Here is a 22,219-nt window from a genome sequence, read left to right on the forward strand (position 1 = left end):
ACCACTTCTCATCCCATTTTATGTTGTATTCCTGTCATCACAGCAGCTGTGTAGGCATTTTCTCCCTCTCGTCTGCTGGTCAATGGCTTCTGGAATCTCTTGTAACCCACTGGTAATAGTGATATAGAATGTTATGGAGGGCGGCTTGGCTGCTCAGGTGCATTATGCATCGGCCTTTCCACAATCTTTATTTTTATCAATTTTCATTATTTCAAGCTTAGTGTAGAGATGATCCTTTAGACCTTGACATTTGCACCACATGTCATCAACTTTACACCATAAAACATAATTAGAGAAACCCAACCATTTTTCTGGTGCAGTAATTGGAGAAGGGATGGAATTTTTAGAAAATAGCCCGGACATCGTAGTGGATGATGGAGATGCCATGTTTGGAACGTAGAAAGTAGGATCCCCACAGAAAAACAAGCTGGAGTAGATACTTTTTATGGCAACTTATATTAAGTTCGTTATATCCATTTTATCTAGTTTTTCAATCATGTAATGGCACATGTATAATTTTTATTAAATTCAAAAATCAATTCTTAATGAATGTCATTTTTCTTAGAAATAAAATTAACTTGTTAATGTTTGAATGGAAAACTTGACAGAAATGATATAAGGAGCTTGATCTAAGTTTTTTCCTATTTCTGTAATGGACTCTTGATATTTTAGGCTATAGTTGGCAAAACTAACTAATATGTAAGCTAAAAGCTGAAAAGCTTACTTCTAGCTCAAAGTTGTTAAGCTATTAAGCTAGCTGATTGGTGTAAACCTATTGTTATGAATGATGATTCCTTCTTCCATATTTTTGTTTGATAATCAACACTGTACTTCTAGCATATGGGTACAATCTAGTTTGGTGACAATGACATTAAGCAATAAGGATTCATGTGATATATTCTATAGCTCGGTAAAACATGTTGATATTTTCCATTGCTATTAAACTTCTATTTCTTTATCATATCATAATTATAGCTGCTTGTATGCTTGGTTAACCTTTTTCTTACCTCATCATCTCTATAACATTAACAGGCTTGAAGCCTGTATTCATTTACCTTTATGATCAGGTTATAAGCTTAGTATCTACTTTTCCTATTCTGGATTTATATTCTATTCTTAGATGTGCTGTCACTTTAATGTAGTGAGAGGAATCAATGTAACAAAATAAAAACATTTCTTTTTTGTTTAAGTGGGACTTTGTATTACTATTGCTTATTAATTCATCTGCCATTTTAACAAGAGGAAGTCAAGGAAAATAATTGACTTTCTTCACCCTTTTCCCTCTATTCTGTGTTTGTTTGAAACTAAGGCATATTCTAAACTTGTATTGCTAGCTTCTCTAAATTTTCATGTACTACTGTTGATGTTGGAAGCAACTAAGGCATATTCTAAACTTATTCTTTTTGATGTTATTTCAGGTAAACTCAAACAACTCTAGGTAGTGGGGCTCCAGAAAATCATCAAATGGAAGCAAGAGGATGTTTAGTTCTTGCCATTTTTTTTGTTTGAAACACTTGTCATTTACTTAGACTTGTTATGTAATGAACCTATGAGAAATTTGACGTGTAGTAACTTGAGTAGAAGCATCCCTAGTTCCAAAGTCGTGTGGTGAAACTTGAGTAGAAGCATCCCTATATGAAACTTGAGTAGAAGCATTCCTAGTTCCTTCGTCCTCATCCTCTTTCTTCATCTTCCCGAACACCTCATCTTCCACCACAGGAAACCGAAACCCACCCTAAAAAATGAACCCTCCTTCGGCACCCGTTGATCCGGCCGCCGCTGATCCGGCCGCCTATGGTAGCTCTGTCGCGGTGGTTAACTACTACAATGTGATAGAAGAGACAGGGATTGCTGATATTGCTAGGAGGAAGGTTGAGATCAAAGCCAAGAAGGCTGAGATCGAAGCTATGCGGAAGGCTATGAAAGAACGTGGAGTTATTCCAGAGATGAGAGAAATGAAGGCTGAGCTCAGAACCTCAAGAGGAAGAGGCTGCTCGTTTCTAACGAAACGGATTCCGATGAATCGGATTCCGACGATTCCCACGTGTCGAAGAAGTCGGGATCGGTATCGGGATCGGATCTCTCCGAGCCCGATTTGCGCGATAATGATGTCGTGTATGCGCAGCAAGTCAAAGACGACTTTGACGAATAGGTATGTTTTTTTCGCATCTTCTACTATCTTGTTCAGGTCAGCTGATTTTCATGGGGTTTTTTCTTTGAAGAGATTGACTGAGTTTAATTTACTGAGCTAGAATTAAGTAGAATGTGAATTAAGGGAAATTATAGGATTCTGTATTGCTGCATTCCCATAAATTTGAAGATTATGAAATTAGGGTTTAAGCTATGACTAAGGTGCATTATGAATTGGAAGAGCAGTTTTAGTCTATCTCATAGGATAAGCATTTGAGGAGATGTTTAGTTAAACTTGTTAAAATGGCTTATGGCCTAACTACGAGCTCTTTAGAGTTTATTTTTAGAAGCTTGCAACTTATGAATAAGAGATTAAGAGTTTATGATCTCGTTTGGAAGAGCTTATTTGAGCATAAGCGCTTATGTAAGTGTTTGAGTGAGCTTATGTAATTGTAAATAGCTTTTGACATGCATATAAGTTGTATTTGATTAGGTAGAAATAGAATCATGTCCAAGCATTATTCTTTATTACATATATTTTTGTTTTGCTGACTGCTCAGTAATTCGGAGTTTCACAAGGATTAATTTATACGTTCTCTCATTTATTTTTTTCTCTCCTATCTCAACATGACATCTATAGCCTAACGAGAGGCAATGCTAAACCCCCACTGTCCACGGATGGAACCTTTATTTTGGATACCGTGTACTTGTATCAACTCTAGTTTATGATTTCATTCGCTGCGTCATACCTTTTGGCGTGTCTAAACAAATTTTTTGGCCACCACCGCCACTAGGATACTTTTCATGTGACTTTTAGAGCTGAAAACACCATCGTTTAAGTCATCGACGACAGATCTATCCACTGCCAAAGTTTTGGATCCAACCACCCAGCCAAGTGAAAGTTTCAGACCCAACTGCCCAGGTGCATCTCTCCACTTGTGCACATGACCAGCCGTGCACAGCCACTTCTCATCCCATTTTATGTTGTATTCCTGTCATCACAGCAGCTGTGTAGGCATTTTCTCCCTCTCGTATGCTGGTCAATGGCTTCTGGAATCTCTTGTAACCCACTGGTAATAGTGATATAGAATGTTATGGAGGGCGGCTTGGCTGCTCAGGTGCATTATGCATCGGCCTTTCCACAATTTTTATTTTTATCAATTTTCATTATTTCAAGCTTAGTGTAGAGATGATCATTTAGACCTTGACCTTTGCACCACATGTCATCAACTTTAGACCATAAAACATAATTAGAGAAACCCAACCATTTTTCTGGTGCAGTAATTGGAGAAGGGATGAAATTTTTAGAAAATAGCCCGGACATCGTAGTGGATGATGGAGATGTCATGTTTGGAATGTAGAAAGTAGGATCCCCACAGAAAAACAAGTTGGAGTAGATACTTTTTATGGCAACTTATATTAAGTTCGTTATATCCATTTTATCTAGTTTTTCAATCATGTAATTGCACATGTATAATTTTTATTAAATTCAAAAATCAATTCTTAATGAATGTCATTTTTCTTAGAAATAAAATTAACTTGTTAATGTTTGAATGGAAAACTTGACAGAAATGATATAAGGAGCTTGATCTAAGTTTTTTCCTATTTCTGTAATGGACTCTTGATATTTTAGGCTATAGTTAGCAAAACTAACTAATATGTAAGCTAAAAGCTGAAAAGCTTACTTCTAGCTCAAAGTTGTTAAGCTATTAAGCTAGCTGATTGGTGTACACCTATTGTTATGAATGATGATTCCTTCTTCCATATTTTTGTTTGATAATCAACACTGTACTTCTAGCATATGGGTACAATCTTGTTTGGTGACAATGACATTAAGCAATAAGGATTCATGTGATATATTCTATAGCTCGGTAAAACATGTTGATATTTTCCATTGCTATTAAACTTCTATTTCTTTATCATATCATAATTATAGCTGCTTGTATGCTTGGTTTACCTTTTTCTTACCTTATCATCTCTATAACATTAACAGGCTTGAAGCCTGTATTCATTTACCTTTATGATCAGTTATAAGCTTAGTATCTACTTTTCCTATTCTGGATTTATATTCTATTCTTAGATGTGCTGTCACTTTAATGTAGTGAGAGGAATCAATGTAACAAAATAAAAACATTTCTTTTTTGTTTAAGTGGGACTTTCTATTACTATTGCTTATTAATTCATCTGCCATTTTAACAAGAGGAAGTCAAGGAAAATAATTGACTTTCTTCACCCTTTTCCCTCTATTCTGTGTTTGTTTGAAACTAAGGCATATTCTAAACTTGTACTGCTAGCTTCTCTAAATTTTCATGTACTACTGTTGAGGTTGGAAGCAACTAAGGCATATTCTAAACTTATTCTTTTTGATGTTATTTCAGGTAAACTCAAACAACTCTAGGTAGTGGGGCTCCAGAAAATCATCAAATGGAAGCAAGAGGATGTTTAGTTCTTGCCATTTTTTTTGTTTGAAACACTTGTCATTTACTTAGACTTGTTATGTAATGAACCTATGAGAAATTTGACGTGTAGTAACTTGAGTAGAAGCATCCCTAGTTCCAAAGTCGTGTGGTGAAACTTGAGTAGAAGCATTCCTATATGAAACTTGAGTAGAAGCATTCCTAGTTCCTTCGTCCTCATCCTCTTTCTTCATCTTCCCGAACACCTCATCTTCCACCACAGGAAACCGAAACCCACCCTACAAAATGAACCCTCCTTCGGCACCCGCTGATCCGGCCGCCAATGGTAGCTCTGTCGCGGTGGTTAACTACTACAATGTGATAGAAGAGACAGGGATTGCTGATATTGTTAGGAGGAAGGTTAAGATCAAAGCCAAGAAGGCTGAGATCGAAGCTATGAGGAAGGCTATGAAAGAACGTGGAGTTATTCCAGAGATGAGAGAAATGAAGGCTGAGCTCAGAACCTCAAGAGGAAGAGGCTGCTCGTTTCTAACGAAACGGATTCCGATGAATCGGATTCCGACGATTCCCACGTGTCGAAGAAGTCGGGATCGGTATCGGGATCGGATCTCTCCGAGCCCGATTTGCGCGATAATGATGTCGTGTATGCGCAGCAAGTCAAAGACGACTTTGACGAATAGGTATGTTTTTTTCGCATCTTCTACTATCTTGTTCAGGTCAGCTGATTTTCATGAGGTTTTTTCTTTGAAGAGATTGACTGAGTTGAATTTACTGAGCTAGAATTAAGTAGAATGTGATTCTAAGGGAAATTATAGGATTCTGTATTGCTGCATTCCCATAAATTTGAAGATTATGAAATTAGGGTTTAAGCTATGACTAAGGTGCATTATGAATTGGAAGAGTTTTTTTAGTCTATCTCATAGGATAAGCATTTGAGGAGATGTTTAGTTAAACTTGTTAAAATGGCTTATGGCCTAACTACGAGCTCTTTAGAGTTTATTTTTAGAAGCTTGCAACTTATGAATAAGAGATTAAGAGTTTATGATCTCGTTTGGAAGAGCTTATTTGAGCATAAGCGCTTATGCAAGTGTTTGAGTGAGCTTATGTAATTGTAAATAGCTTTTGACATGCATATAAGTTGTATTTGATTAGGTAGAAATAGAATCATGTCCAAGCATTATTCTTTATTACATATATTTTTGTTTTGCTGACTGCTCAGTAATTCGGAGTTTCACAAGGATTAATTTATACGTTCTCTCATTTATTTTTTTCTCTCCTATCTCAACATGACATCTATAGCCTAACGAGAGGCAATGCTAAACCCCCACTGTCCACGGATGGAACCTTTATTTTGGATACCGTGTACTTGTATCAACTCTAGTTTATGATTTCATTCGCTGCGTCATACCTTTTGGCGTGTCTAAACAAATTTTCTGGCCACCACCGCCACTAGGATACTTTTCATGTGACTTTTCGAGCTGAAAACACCATCGTTTAAGTCATCGACGGCAGATCTATCCACTGCCAAAGTTTTGGATCCAACCACCCAGCCAAGTGAAAGTTTCAGACCCAACTGCCCAGGTGCATCTCTCCACTTGTGCACATGACCAGCCGTGCACAGCCACTTCTCATCCCATTTTATGTTGTATTCCTGTCATCACAGCAGCTGTGTAGGCATTTTCTCCCTCTCGTATGCTGGTCAATGGCTTCTGGAATCTCTTGTAACCCACTAGTAATAGTGATATAGAATGTTATGGAGGGCGGCTAGGCTGCTCAGGTGCATTATGCATCGGCCTTTCCACAATTTTTATTTTTATCAATTTTCATTATTTCAAGCTTAGTGTAGAGATGATCATTTAGACCTTGACCTTTGCACCACATGTCATCAACTTTAGACCATAAAACATAATTAGAGAAACCCAACCATTTTTCTGGTGCAGTAATTGGAGAAGGGATGAAATTTTTAGAAAATAGCTCGGACATCGTAGTGGATGATGGAGATGCCATGTTTGGAATGTAGAAAGTAGGATCCCTACAGAAAAACAAGCTGGAGTAGATACTTTTTATGGCAACTTATATTAAGTTCGTTATATCCATTTTATCTAGTTTTTCAATCATGTAATGACACATGTATAATTTTTATTAAATTCAAAAATCAATTCTTAATGAATGTCATTTTTCTTAGAAATAAAATTAACTTGTTAATGTTTGAATGGAAAACTTGACAGAAATGATATAAGGAGCTTGATCTAAGTTGTTTCCTATTTCTGTAATGGACTCTTGAAATTTTAGTTAGTTGGCAAAACTAACTAATATGTAAGCTAAAAGCTGAAAAGCTTACTTCTAGCTCAAAGTTGTTAAGCTATTAAGCTAGCTGATTGGTGTAAACCTATTGTTATGAATGATGATGGTGGCAGATGAGGAGGAAACGGTGGCGACGGAAACATAAAATAAAGAATATAGTAATAATATTTATTAAAGGATAATACAATAATTATAAAAGCACCACTTTTACTTTTTCTTTTACTCTTCTTTTTCATCCAATTCAAACAACTCAAAACTCACTTCATTTTCTTTTTCATTCCTCCATCTTATATTTCTTCCACTAATATTTCTTCCTCTTATTTTCACTTCTACATCCAAACGGAGCTATTGTAGAAGCATATTTCTTGGAGCCCCTATGGTACACAAGTTTTGACTTGTGTAAAATTACACAAGCATATAAAATAACCTTTTTACCCCTTCTTTCAAGAATTATCTCCCATATATGTCCTCCCAATTTAATTTATTTTCAGTTATTTTTATTTTTTAAGTAATAAAATAAACATTTTGTTGATTTTGAAAAGATGAAAATCCAAAATGCAGGTTTCTTTGGCTTTTGAAGAAACAAACATTTGGTTCTATGACTAAAAGATGAAAGTCCAAAATGCAGGTTTTCTTGACCTTTGCTTTCTGCCTCCAATTTCTTGCAGTTTACAATTTTTTACATATGAATTATTCACATCCATTAAAAAATGGGGTTGTTTAAGGTACCTCACAGGGGTATTAAACCTCATTGTGAACTGCAGTACCAATGAATCTTTTTTAATTCTCTTTACAATAAGGTGGAGCAATTTTTTTAATTCTCTTTTGAATTTCCGGGGAATACGCCACCGCATAGGAAGGGGATTTCCGATAAAGGAGGAATGGAAGAGGTGAGGGGTAGGAGAAGGGGGATCTAAGTAAACTTTTGTATAAATTAGTGTCAAAAGTAAGAAACATTTATTTTATTACTTAGAAAATAAAAATAACCTTAAAATAAATTAAATTGGGAGGACATATAGGGAAAATAATTCTTAAAAAAAGGGTAAAAAGGTGATTTCATATGCTTGTGTAACTTTACACAAGTTATAGGGCTCCATATTTCTTTTAGATTTTCGATTTTCGATAGATATTAGATTAGATGTTAGATATGTTTTTTTTTTAACAATGATTAGATTAGATTAGATTAGAACTCGAACTCTGTCTCTAGTTTCAAAAGAAAATCTCTCTCTCTCCCCGCCGCCTCCATCCGTTCCAATTTTCAAATTTTTTGTTAGGGTTTGATCTTGTAGGCAAGGAGGGGTGTTCAAAATTGGATGTTTTTGGTGATGGAGTGTTGTTGTGAACCCAATTTCAGCTTCGCTTTCAACGATATGCATTATTCCGATTGGCTTCTCGGTATCGAGATCATTCCCGACCCGGTTTATGCCCAACCCCAACAAGGTAACCAATTCTGATGGAATTTGTGGGTTTTGAGAAATTTATTCTAGTATAAGATAAACTTTGTAAGTGATTCTGATGGATTCTCTGATGATTTGAGTGTTTTTTTTTTGTGGGTTTTGAGAAATTTATTGTTGTATAAGTGTCACTGTGTTTGTCTAAAGTGTGCAACTTTGAGCAATTTCTCAATGTGTGTGTTCTCTTACTTGCAGTTTTGAATGGGAATCAACCTGCTATGGATGATGGTGGTATATCTATAATGAAGCTATTTGAACTCATTTAACACTTTTAGTTTTACCATGGTTAATATAGGTGATGAAGATGGCTCTGCAGCTAGCGTTGTTCGAGTTAAAACACTGCATATCAGTTCTCTTATACTGGCTGCTAAAAGCCCTTTCTTTTGTAGGGTACATACTTCTTTATACACTAATATCTATAGTTCTGCCAAAATTATGTTTGCTTAGCACTCTTTTTTTTTTACAGCTTTTATCAAGTGGGATGAGCGAGACAAAGCAAAGACATATTTCCCTCAGGATTAATGCATCTGGTAAAATTTTATATCTTTACTACCTGATCATTTTAATTTTCCCCTAAATGTCATACTGCACTTCTTTTGCGTTACAGAAGAAGCGGCTGTCATGGAGCTACTGAAATTTATGTATAGCAATACCTTGAATATTACGACAGCACCTGCTTTGCTGGATGTGCTTATGGCTGCTGAAAAATTTGAACTGTCATACTTGATAAATTCGCCCATCACACCTTACTTTGCATCACTCTACCCGGAGCTTCCTCATACCGTTGATGCAGTTCAACCACTGATTGATGCTGCAAAGCAGTATGTTGTGGGTCGATACAAAAATATAACCATGGAAAGGCAAGTCTTTGCATTTTATTTAATTTCAGTTGCATTATCTTAAAGTAAAAAACGATGTAATCTGATTTCTAAAGAAAATGTATTCATTTAGGATATATTTTTGTATTTCAAAAAAAATATCTTCAATTCATGCAATACAATTTGTTTATGTTTTTTTCTCTTCTATCAAATGGTATTCAATGGTTCCTCTTCATCCTTCATCCTTCTATTAAGTTATTTCCATTGCTCAAACCATGGGTTGAAAGAAGGATAGATGTGTGTTTGTTTGTGTGTATGTTGCATCTAATGTTTGAATTTTGGTGGATGGCTTTTAGTTATTGTCAATCAACTTCCTTATGTTATAAACATTTGACAGGCTTTTTCTATGGCATTCCATTGAGTGTCTTTTGCAAAACATCTTTTTTTTCTTTGAAGACATGCTAATTGTCCATTCTTTTAAAAAACAGTTGTTTCTTTTGTTGTTATTTTCATTGTCTTCATCTCAAAGTTTTTTTTAACGCTAATAATCTTGTATATGACCAGCTTTCAGGAAGAGCTTATGGCCTTGCCTCTGTCTGGAATAAAGGCAATCTTGGCTAGTGATGATATCCAGGTTGAATCAGAAGATAATGTATATAACTTCACATTAAATTGGGTTAGACAAAAGTACAAAAGTCAGAAAGAAAGGGGAGAAGTTCTTGGTAAAGAACTTGGGCCTTTAATTCGCTTCATTTATATGACATGTCAAAAGGTTAAGGACCTCTTAATTGACTTTGAAGAAGAGGGTGTATCTAAGCATATCCTTCAAACTTTGAAGGATATGCATTGCAAAATGTCAAGGAGAAATCATCTTCCTGTGAACCATTTTTTTGAGGCAAGGGCATATAAGAGTGTGATGCACATGAGTTTGACGCGGGAAGATTGCATCACTATGTTCCCATCTGGCCATCTGCATTCCGAGGACTTTCCTTTTGGTGGACTCATATTTATTTTATCTGCGTCATGCCGCAAGGCGGAACATGATTCTCCCCATGGCTTTGGGTTTGCTGTGGGAAGGAGGAAATGGTGCAAGGGGGGAAGCATTGATGCGGACTATAAATTTGCTGTAATGTTGAGGCCAACAAAGAAGTTTGCAACCTTGCACATTTCCAATTCCGTATTTATCTATGGGAAATTTAAGGGCTGTAAAAACCTCTTTGGGGTTCCGTGGACTTCGTTCATTGCTGAGGACAGTCCATTCTTTATTGAAGGCATTCTCCACCTTAGGGCCAAGCTCACAATCAGACGCTGTCCCATAGACCTACCAATATAGTGATAAATGATGGTTATAATTTATTATGTAAAACATTTGAAAATAATTATTATATAAAATATGAGATATATTAGGACGATTTTTTTATGAACAACTATAATTATTTGTCCATTATATGGAGGTTTTTCATGCTTGTTGTTTGAATGGACTATGCAACTGTTGTTGTGCCTACACGAACTGTAATTTTCTGCAGAAATTTGGCTTTCTGTTTTGCTGGATTCGATCATGTTCAGGATGCCATATAAGTAACGGGTTTGGAGCATGAGTTTTGTGTGAAGGGGTCAGGGAATTGTTGAGGTGGGAACGTGGGATTATTGTTTCTTGTTTTACCAACCATTGCTTTTCTTGCTGCTCGTTACCATTGGTTTTGTGTGGGCTTTGTGGGGTTTATTTTTATTTTTCTTGTTCTAGTCTTATATATCTACTAACTTAAGTTACAAAATCGAGTTTCACTGTTCATGGCCATCTTTTTTTTTGTTATCAAGTGAAAGTATGTTGGGCCTATTGGATTGTTTCTGCTGAGTCGTTCTCTCCCTCTGTTACACATTTCTTGTAGCTGAAACCTACTTCATCATTCCTTTCTCTGCTTTTCTCTTCTTATTCTCTGAGGCTACGTTGTACTGATCTGAAATGGCTGCATTGAAGTATCTCATCTGAAACTTCATGTAGGGTTAGGAATTAGGTTACTCAAAACCTACTTGCCTATTGACCTCTCACCGGCCAGCTGTTCCAGCGCTCCCTAAGGACCTACTGTTTCACCAACCCATGGCTTTCTCCCTTGTACGAACGCTCGACCCTCTCCTGCCTCTACCGTGTAGGCTCTGCGGTTTCCTCTCCTCTGCTCATCCCTATGGACATCACTTTACAGGTATTTTTCCTATCCCCTAATGCATCCCCTATAATCTCAAATGTGGGCTAGGTATGGAGCTGAAACTGTAATGATACATACATGATTTCTTTCTAACCTGTAATTAACTAAATTAATCTCATTTTTTATTTGTTAACTACACACACAGGTTCTGGTGAGCAAAAATTCCTGGAAGCAGCTATGAGAAAAACCATTCATGAGTGATGAAGATTATGCTGATTTAAAACAGAGGCTAAAGGTACTTAATTTTCCTATTTGAATTGGGGGGGGGGGGAGGATTTTGAATAAATGGTCTTCTTTGTGTGTTTTGTAATGTGTTGATGTTTGATCATCAGTTCCCTATATCAGTTTTGTAGATTTGAAATTGAACAATCTGTTTGGTATTTTTGTGCTCGGAATAATAAATTTTACATAAATGGGTTCTGAGATGGATTAAGGCTTAGATCTTTGATGTAAACAAATTTTTTGATTATTTATTTATTGCAGTTCTGAATTGGCTTAACACATTGCCCTGTGACATGATGTTTTTTTGAAGAGTTTTCTTAACTTTCTAATGCAAACATATATTCACGGTACTTTTCTAGAATCAGCATCTTTATCCCAGTAATTGTAGACCTGTGTTCTACATAGAGTTTATGATGTGGTTAATGAAAGTATTGATTTTTTCCATTTGATTGTTCAATCCAAAAGTTTTAGAAAATATGACTGAGAGAATTTTTATAATGCCAAAGGTGTGAAGTTCTCCATATCTTTTTCTATCTATCATATTCCCTTTTAGTTATATTTAAAGACTTGGTAGTTTCATTTTTATTTTGATCTTATTCCAGAAAACCAGTTGAGAATGTGACTTTGAGTCTGCTAGAGACAAGCAAGTAGCAACAGTGGCTATTTTCATGAAAGAAAAGCAAAGAGTGTTCATACTCCCCCTATATTTCTCTGAGCCTGACTAACAATTGTCCTTATACTGTCCTAATGATGCCTCCTAATGACATATCCTTTTTACTCTGCATTCATTCTACATTTGGTTGTCTGAGGGGAGCTGTATGAAATGGTGCTTTAAGTTGTCTTTTGTTTTGTTTAAGCTGATGAATAAACACTTTGCAGCAAGTTCTATCCCCAAAGGGATTCATTGCCTGTCTTTGCCTTTGACTGATGAATATTAGTCAAATGCCCTTGACAACTTCCGCCTCTGGAGTTACTACACATGCTGTCTGACAACTCTTACCATCATTTTATACTTTCAACCGATAACATCTTGGCTGCTTCAGTAGTTGTTACTTCAACAGTCATCTCTGAAACCTTAGAAAATAGTCTTCCATGTCATCACTGACAAAAAAACTTGTGCGGGTATGCACTCATGGTTTGCACGAAATCCTCCTCCCCTGCTATAGTTGAAGCCAGAGGCATTCACCAGTTTGACTGGTTAACTAGAGAAAATGTTCCAGTACTTGAAGCGGTAGAAAATCAAAATGGGATCAGGAATTACTACCATGGGAATCATATTTTGGGAGTCAATCTTAGTGATACCAATCCTCTTAAATTTGAATCAAGATTGCAGGCAAGAAGTCTAAAGTACAGATCTTTACTCAACCATCTCCGCATATACACACTCTTCCAGTATTCTTTCTCCTTTTGCCCCCTCCCCCCCTCCTCCGAATATGATTGAAACTTTTCAAACCAAAATTCATGAAAGCTGGGAATGTTGTTTTTCATTAGGTGTGTATAGAATCTCTGTTCTGTGAATTTTATTTTTGACAGTAGTGAATGCACCTTGAATGATTGACGTTAGAAACTAGAACATGGCATCTATACTGGGTCACTCCAAGGCCAAGCTGAATATCTATTTTTAAAATAAATTTCTGCATTTTAAGTTTATACTGGTACTCGAATTACGATAATTGAAGTGAGCATAAAAACCTTGTGCTTAAAGATGCTGAGTTATGTTGAACTATTTCAAGTAAAATGCTTGTCTAATGAAATAGGGTAAAATTATAGATCACAGTGGAATATAAATCATGAAAATGATAAATGATGGAGGGATGTCCTGCCACCCTCCCCATGTGTTTGTGCTTTTGCAAGTTAGATATCTGTAACCTGTGGTGTATTTGTGTTGCTTTCGTTATCATTTTGCACTTAGCACTTTTATTGGGAGCCAGGGACATTTACTTTGGATAAGATTTTCCTAATCTTAGTTGTGCAGATTGTGTTAGCAAAACATAGTCTTTTTGAAGTAAAGGTTGAACCTTCTTTGTAGCGATCAATCTTTGTATTGAATTTTTTGTTTCTTTGTTTGTTCTATACTATGGTGTGCAGGTGTACATTTTTATTTGGAAGGAGGATTGCTCTGGTCTTTCCATGACTAAGAGTGATGTCACTGCTGCAGAAATTTCTACATGGGCTAAAATGATAACAAAACCAAAGGTTTTTCTCATTTTATGAATGTCTAAATAGAAAAAGTGAATGCTTTAACTACTAGCAGATTATGTGGTTCAGTTATTTGGCCATTTGACCTTTGTTTTAGTTGTACTGAACTACACCATCGCAATTTGATGGACTCTTTTATTTTAAGATTTTACTGTATGTAATTGAGATGAGATTTCAATTGATTTGTTCCCAAAAAAGCACGTTGTGTTGGGTTGTTGGTGCTCCGATGGGGACCTCTATTGGGATGATTTTAGTTGATGATAGTTTTCTCTCATGGGTAATAATTAAGAACTATCATATATTAAAAATTCAGCAAGCACAAGATGATTGCGGGATTGAATTTAATATCTTTATAGTTTCATATATTATTATTATCTTTAATTTTTGCATTGTTACTTTGTTAGTCTTTTAGGAAATTAAACATTGTTTATCAGATTTTGAAAATTAAGTCATGATTGAAGCAACAATTAGATGGATTTGTCCGTTGCATCGCATCTTTTGCTGTTGCGATTGGTAAGCATTAGTATCTTCTTCATGGATAACACCAATCCCAGTATCGCTTTAGATGCTTTTTAACTATAGTTCTCCATAAAAAGATATCTAACCTTTCACAGTACAGTATTGGCCAACTATCTTTATTTTTTTGTTAATACCATGTAAAAATGAAGTCAGTAGTCACAAAATAATATTACCTTTCTTGGCTACGCTTTACATCAGCGTTTTTTATGGTCCTAATAGGGCAAAATGGTCAGGTCAAATATAGTGTATTGATAGCCAATGTACAAAAACCTGAGTTCCTAACCTTAATGAATTTTTATAGTCGAATCTAAAATTAAGAAATGAAATTGTGGTGACTGAGTGTGTGTGTGTGTGTGTGTGATACTAATAATTAGATTATCTACAATCTTGGAAAATTAGAGTGCAAACTGAGGTGACTGAGTATGGTGGAAGACAGTAGGCTAAAATTCAGGCAAAGAAGCCATGGTCCAAGCAGTCCCTAAAGGGACTTGAACACCACTTGATATGATTCTTAGGTTGTGGATCTTTATTTTTTTTTCTACACTTGATTTTTGCACATTTTGACCTTTTTCCTTCTTCTTTTCATCTTGTGATTTGTATTAATCAGGTATGGCACGAAGAGTTAAAAAAGGATTACAATGACTCAATTGTACAAGTGAATGACTCTCCAAAGAGACTTAGAAATTGAAAGTAAGGATTACAAGTTTGTTGCTTATTAAAACATCTATTAAAATGCTTTCTTTTCCATTGGTTTTATCTAATGTCATAAAAAATCTGCTGATATATACATTTTTTTCAATCTATGCGTGCCAATTGACTATCTATTGCTCTTGGTAGATTTAGATTAGTAGGGATTGAAAAAGTTTCCTCTTTTCTAGAAGAAAAACATTGTTTATATCATGTGCTATATCTGTTTTGATTTGTAGAACATTATAATTGATAGTGTAGCCACCTTAATTCAATATTTGATATATATTTTCAGTGAGTGACTATCTGAAATATGTTCTCTCAATGAAATGTACATTCAATACTATGTATGTTCTTGATGCAATACAACATACGTTTTTAGAGAATTTCAAAGTTGGTGACAATGACTCTAGAAAGGAAAAATGGGTAGAGAAAATAATTTGACTCTCTCTTATCTGTGAGTGATTACATTGTTGAATTTGTTCCAACACAACATATAGCTAAGGATGGAACAAGTGAGGTAGGTAGATTTATTGTGTCTATCTTGCTCAATCCCCTTTTCTTGCCTTTACATTTAATACTAATTTAAGATTGAAGTATAAATGAGAGGTACAACAATATTAGTGAAACTTTTTAATGCATAATAACAAGTTCATACATTATGTAGATCGTGGCTACTCGGCAAAGAAGTGATCTTTTCATGAACATCCCAGCTTCACACAATTTTGATGCAATGATCATTGTATGTAGCTTATATTTTTTCTGGACAACTATTCAATTTGCGTTGTTTGATCCATTTTGTACTAACTAAAGAGCAAAGGAACATATTAGACAACTTCAGAGATCAAAATGATTTTGGCATGTCTCTATATCCAAAGGAATAGTGATAACTTTGAAGGAAGATTTTGAATATGCAAGTGGGAATAAACGATCAAGGTTGTTTGGTAAAAATGTAAGCCTATCTGGGACCTGAGATGAAAGCTATAGTTGTATAAAACAGTGAGGCTTCAGTTGAGTAAAAATGTCAGAAATAATAGAGTATATTGAGGAAACTTATTGGGGGTCAAAGAAACGAGTTTTGCTTCTTGGTCATAGCAAAGGAGTACATGCAGCAGCTGCTTTATCATTGTATTGGTATGATTTGAAAGAGATTGGCATAGCCCAAAGTCCTTATGGTGGTACACCTATAGCACAAACTCGCTATGATGGTACACCTATAGCTTCTGTTGTGGTGGGACCTAAGCAAAAAATGGACCATGCTTGGACGGTTTACACACCTCTAAATGATGCATCTCAGGTGTGTGAGGCTCTCTTGTCTCTACTTGTAGAAATGGCAGAATAGAGTCATGAGCTTGCTATAAAAGATTAATGAAGCACAAAGTTCTATTGTACCTGTCATTATATTCACTATGAAGTTCTATTATATTTATTTGTTAATATTCTAGATGATAAAAAATGTTGGAATGAGGACATGGATGAGAATGTTCATAAATATATAGTAGATCCTGTGGAGTGAACTTAGCTCATGTGTTGTTTATTTTTTCATAACTCAACATGTATAGAAGATAAAGTTCATGTGATTTAGGTAAGAAACAAATGATGATGAACCGGGGTGAAAGTACTGGAACTTGATAAGAGAATTAGCAGGCTTGAGAGAGTGATTAAAAAATTAAAGATAACAAGGTTTGTTAGCATTTGAAAAATTACTAGCTTATTAAACTACTTTACCACTTATTTACATATGGTGTGTCCTTTTATGCATTACTAGTACTTTTACCCGTGCGATGCACTGGGAATATTCATTTTTGTTTTTTGTGTATACTTTTTAAAATCTATGCTATCTTTTAAGAAATATTTTATGGATTTAAAAGAACTAAATTTATTTTAGATATATAAAATCATTAATTTATATGTTTTTTATTTAATGTTTGTTTTTGTTTTTTAGTTGCTATTTTGTTTTTATCTTTTGTACTTGTTTTCCTAAATACCGATTGATAGTTTTTCGATATCTATATTAAATATTTATTCCAGAGAGTCAAAGTAACATGTATGTGCTAAAAATAATCATTAAATATTTTTTTCAAATTAAAATAATTATATTGAGAATAAAACTGAAAATGTATCATCGCACATTTCCTTAAAAAATGAGTTTGATTTTGATGCACCGACGGTGTAAAGTTTTTTTACACCGTCAACCAATCAGATTTCAAGGATGTGACATGTCAATTAAAGAAATTAAATGAAAAGAGAGATTTTCTCACTTCCTTGAAATCTGATTGGTTGACAGTGTAAAAAAACTTTACACCGTCGGTGCATCAAAATTTTTCTCTTAAAAAATCTTCTTCATATGACATTGAAAAACACTTCTTTATACCATAATACCAATTTTGAAATTCTCACAATAAATTGTGTTTAACTTTCCTTTTTATTTTAAATTATAACAATATAAAAATGGACAAAACTAAAAAATAACCATAAAGACCACAATTACTTAATCGTAGAATACCTTGCCTTAGTCATAATTTTTTTTTTCATTTTTCGCTTTATGCTTTTTATTTAAATATTTAGAAATACTACACATTTTTTAATTCGGAAGTCAACAATAATAAATTTCCAACATTGATATAAAATTTAATTTTAAAACAATCAACCTCCATTTTTTAGGATTAATATATTTTATAAATCCTAACCAATTAATCATGTCTTTTGGAATTCCTAGCAGATATTAATCACATATTAACCACTAAAATTTTTAATAAACACATATTAATCACATGTAACTGAAATAATTGTAGTGCGGAGATTTTTTTTCCATTAATTAATTATTAAGGAAGATTTTTTTTTATTTTGCCATTATTTATGTTAAAAATATCAACTTCCATTTTTAGGATTAATATATTCTATAAAGTCTAACTAATTAATAAGGGTCTTTGGAATTCCCAACTGATATTGACCACTAATTTTTTCAATAAACACAAATTAACCACATGGAATAGAAATAGCTGTAGCGCAAAGGTTTTTTTTCCATTAATTAAGGAAGATAGTTTTTTAAGTTGTCATTATGGCCATGAATGTGTATGTGATATTGTTTCCATGAATTTACTATTTATTAGAAGGGAGCAATATTTTTTTAATTTACTATTTTTTTTACTATAATTCCAATCTTTCAAATTCTCACATTAATTGGAGTAGCGTGTATTTAATTTTCCTTTTTAATTGAATTTCCAATATAAGATTTAACATGAACAAAACACCCTAGACAACAAAGATTGAAACTATAAACTTGTTGTTTTAAAGATTCATATTCCTATAGTTTCAAAAAAAAAATTAATATTCTTAAAATGAAGTATTAATTTCATTCTTAGTGATGCAAATGAAACCTTAGTAGTGGAAAGAGTACTTTTTTCACCAAGTGTATCATTTATAATGTCATTATAATTATTAAGTTGTGTTTCAATTTTAGTCTTAAATTTATATTATGTTAATAAATAGATATTTTATCGATATTCATTTTTAAGACATTTTTTAATATCATTTTTTTCAATGTTATGATTTAATTTGTAATTAAAGTTGTATTTTATAAGTTCTGGTGTATTTTTTTGAATACTATACCATAACTTGTTTGTTGGTTATAAAAATATGTTGTTTTAATTTTTCATGATGTGTCCAAATTGTTTTAATTATCAATCAATTAAAAGTAAATAAAAAGAAAAATTGATAATAGAATGTGCAATTTGAACATTAAATAGGAATAAAAAGGACTTATATTTAACCATTAATCACTCAAATAAATGCTACATTAAATATCAATAGTATAATGTATGAGGTAAAATCAAACTTTTGAATTTCTACACCATGGTACATTCATATCATCTGTTTGCAACAAAAATAAATGTACAGAAACACAATGTCACCATGCAACTCCTCACTCCCCATCCCCCCAGCTTTACACGACCATAAAGGAGAAAACTTAACATTTAAACCATTACACATCTCAATTCTTATGAATATGATAAACCCATTTCACTTCAAGGCCAAAACATTTTGTCTTCTACAATCCACCGCTTGTTTTCATGTCTCACATTCACTGATGTACAAATTACAAATTGATTTTGGAGAGCCAACCATGAACGATGCACCAGATAAGGGAGGAAGCAAAAGTCAATGCGTACACTCCTTCTGCACTGTTTCATAAGTAAAATAATTTATTCTCTCCCTTAGTTCCCCCAATAATTGGATACAATAAGAAATAGTCAAACATTATAACACTTTACTCCTTAGTCCATGGTCGAAAGATGGAAAAAATATATGAACCTTGATTAAATGAGTATAAGTTGAAATATGGTCCCATATAAACCACATCACCATACAAATAGAGGATCATGGGGTCCTAAATCACAGTCAAACCAATCAAATGCAATGGTATCAGTATATAACCATATTTCTATATGCTACCTTGCAAACAAATAAACACTGGATAATAATAAGAGAATAATGGTTGAACGTGACAAATTACTTAGCAAATTGATAACCACAGACCTCCATAGAGCTAGAGAAGTATAAGCTTTTTGCACGATTCAGATTGAGCTTCAAAGAACCAATAGAAAAGGGCCCTCCCACGATCTTCATTAACAGTGATATAACCTGAAAAGTGTGAGAATGATTCTTTATTGAAGGAAGTAGTTAAAAGACATAGGGACTGGACATGCAGAATAACATTCATATTAGAAACTAAAATCTACATCTTCGGAAAAAACATTGCATTTACTATTCTATATTGCTTTCACAATTGTTGACTTTCCACGTGCCAAATGGCCTATGGTGCCTGAAAGGTTACCATATTATTCATCAGGAATCAGGATTAACAGCCATCAACTAATCCTATTCAAACTTGGCTGCGATGGACTACTGCATCAAACTCAACCAAAGGACCAGCATGAGGACAATCAATACATGGATTCATGATGTAGTAACGGGCAAGGTAATGATCCTAGTCATGGAGAAAATAGAGACATAAAGTTAAAAAGTATGCATCTAATTAATGACAAAATAGTAAATATATTACTAAAGGTCAAAATTGTGCAAGAATTTAAAAAGGAAACAGGGCCCAACATTTCGTGATGGCCATGACTGATATCTCATTCAAATTGAAAATAACAACCCATGGCAACCAAAGTTTTCAAATATCAACCCAATTATGTCATTTTGTCACCCTTCATCAAAATTTTAAGCAAAGTGAAAATGCACCAACTTTCATCAAGTATATTATAGTTTAAGCAACGAATTTATCTTAGAGGAAGCTAGAAACAGAGGTGACAACATTAACTACCATTCTCAATTAAATAGAAACAGAAAGATCCCCATAAGTTAGAATGCTGCCTATAGCAATTGAATTGATAGGACTGGTTATATCGAAAAATAAACTATGAATGCGAAATAGAGATATGGGGTTAAAATGTTATCTGCAAGCATGAAATATGATTTTATAAGAAATGCTTGCAAGAATTAAATTGAAAAAAAGCTATCAGTAGTGGGAGGATTTGAAGTTGGAACTCACAATCCAATAGGCGTCGCTGGTAGAGGGATGATATTCAAACTTGAGATGCTTCTGAACTGAAATTGCTAGTGCTGAAAATTATGGAAGGAAGGAAAATGTCAAAAATAAATAAATTATTAATATAGAAGGAACATAACATTGCACAGAAGCATAACCAAATTGGATGAATGTGACACGAAAACTACTAAACTGATTGCACATGAATTCCTTCCTTTATAACCTTAGAGTGTTACCAAAATGGAGATGCTGCAATTCCATATAAGTTTTGATTTCTCAGCTACAATTAATTAGATTTTTGTTCATACAATCAAGTATGAAATCAATCCCATGACCCACCCGAACTGAACAGATATATTGATTAGAGTATGAGGAAGAGAGAACTTACAGTTACAGAAGACGGTGGGATCGAAATGTCTTCCGCTTCTCTTCAATCTCACAGCACCGCCGAAAGGAAATCAACAGAGGGTGAAGCTGATTCTTCTTTCTTGCAAAATGCATATGCAGATTTATATGATAATGACTTAACTTGAGCAGCATATGAAAGTGAAGAAAAAGAAGCTAATAACAACATAATGGACAGATCAAAAGGATTATGTTCGCTACAGCTACAAAATGAGAAATCAAGGGTTCACCACTCTGCGTTCAATGGTGCTTGTCTCATCCCTTTTAGATGACAGATGAAATAGCCAAAACAAGAAAATTGCAAACAAAGGAATCAAATGGTGATTTTAAGAGCAAAAGAAGAAGGCGTCCCACAGGTACCACTTCCGTCCGAATTCCTGTAGTTTAAGCTTATGTTGCTAGGCTAGTCAATCTTGGGAAATGCCTCCTTGTTCATACTTCATATGCCCATTCCGGATTGCAAGGCTTTGGCTTCTCCCTTTATGAAGGTAGAGTTCTTGCAAGTCAGAAGGCAAGCAAATAATGTAGCACATACCATATCTTCCCTTGCGGTTAATTACCCATATAATTTTTGGTGGAATGATCCCCCTCCTAATGTAGCTAACACTCTCTTCGTAGATGCGGTCTTTTCAACTTAATAAAATGCGCATAGTCCCTCAAAAAATATTTTAGTCTTTTTTTTTTCAAGGGGAATTTTTTTTGGGTAACATGGAGGGGCTAGGCCTCAAAGGGAATATTTTAGTCATATGTTCTAGAATTTTTGTAATTAATATTTAATAAAAATAATTATGAAAATTGAAATTAATAACTAATTAGTAATGTCATTGTTTGCCTATTCACCAAAAAATTAGTAATGTCATTAATGTATATATATATACATACCTAAAAGAAATTAAATAAATTTATTTAACGTGGATAATTGTAATTGAAAAAACTAGTCACTAATATCGTTGAAAAAATATAGATCAATTATTTCAATCAAGAAAAAATTATAAAAAAAATGACTAATAGAACTTTTACCTTTTTCTAGGACAAGAAAATCATGCAATAAAATTAAATCATGATTATTATTGTAAAAGAAAAAATTGCCCTCTTGGCCAAGCGTAGAATAGGAAAGAGTTGAGTGCAGTGTTATTAAACTTGACCCGATCATCAACTCGGTGGGAATATTGGGTCAATGGGTCGCTGGTCGAACCACTGAGTCACAGGTCGAACCGGTTGACTCGAAATAGATTAATATTTAAAAAAAAACTTTTGTACAGGTTTGTGCCCCCTATTTTGTATAATTATTTGGCTTAAGAAATAT

The 22,219-nt window shown here is 34.1% G+C and overlaps 1 protein-coding gene and 1 long non-coding RNA gene across 2 annotated transcripts; both read left to right on the plus strand.

Moving 5' to 3' along the window:
• Positions 1 to 4,832: 4,832 nt before the first annotated feature.
• Positions 4,833 to 10,456, plus strand: LOC130749782 (BTB/POZ domain-containing protein At2g46260-like). Its single transcript, XM_057603153.1, has 7 exons — positions 4,833 to 5,227; positions 8,206 to 8,291; positions 8,501 to 8,536; positions 8,601 to 8,695; positions 8,772 to 8,835; positions 8,913 to 9,165; positions 9,688 to 10,456. Exons 1-7 carry the CDS (start codon positions 4,833 to 4,835, stop codon positions 10,454 to 10,456), a joined length of 1,698 nt encoding a protein of 565 aa, XP_057459136.1.
• A 485-nt stretch (positions 10,457 to 10,941) lies between these two features.
• LOC130748727 (uncharacterized) lies at positions 10,942 to 16,475 on the plus strand. The gene is made up of 5 exons (XR_009022765.1): positions 10,942 to 11,324; positions 11,473 to 11,562; positions 13,638 to 13,745; positions 14,875 to 14,957; positions 15,622 to 16,475. It is a non-coding gene; the product is annotated as an uncharacterized LOC130748727 (long non-coding RNA).
• Positions 16,476 to 22,219: the final 5,744 nt, after the last annotated feature.

The sequence above is a fragment of the Lotus japonicus genome, chromosome 3, assembly GCF_012489685.1.
Source record: "Lotus japonicus ecotype B-129 chromosome 3, LjGifu_v1.2".
NCBI lineage: Eukaryota > Viridiplantae > Streptophyta > Magnoliopsida > Fabales > Fabaceae > Lotus > Lotus japonicus.

What these genes read in the sequence shown, in the direction of transcription:
- LOC130749782 (XM_057603153.1), top strand. Translation starts at nt 4,833, where the DNA reads ATGAACCCTCCTTCGGCACCCGCTGATCCGGCCGCCAATGGTAGCTCT. An exon ending in TTATGCCCAACCCCAACAAG is followed by an intron (nt 8,292 to 8,500) that starts GTAACCAATTCT and finishes TCTTACTTGCAG; the next exon opens with TTTTGAATGGGAATCAACCT. An exon ending in AAAGCCCTTTCTTTTGTAGG is followed by an intron (nt 8,696 to 8,771) that starts GTACATACTTCT and finishes TTTTTTTTACAG; the next exon opens with CTTTTATCAAGTGGGATGAG.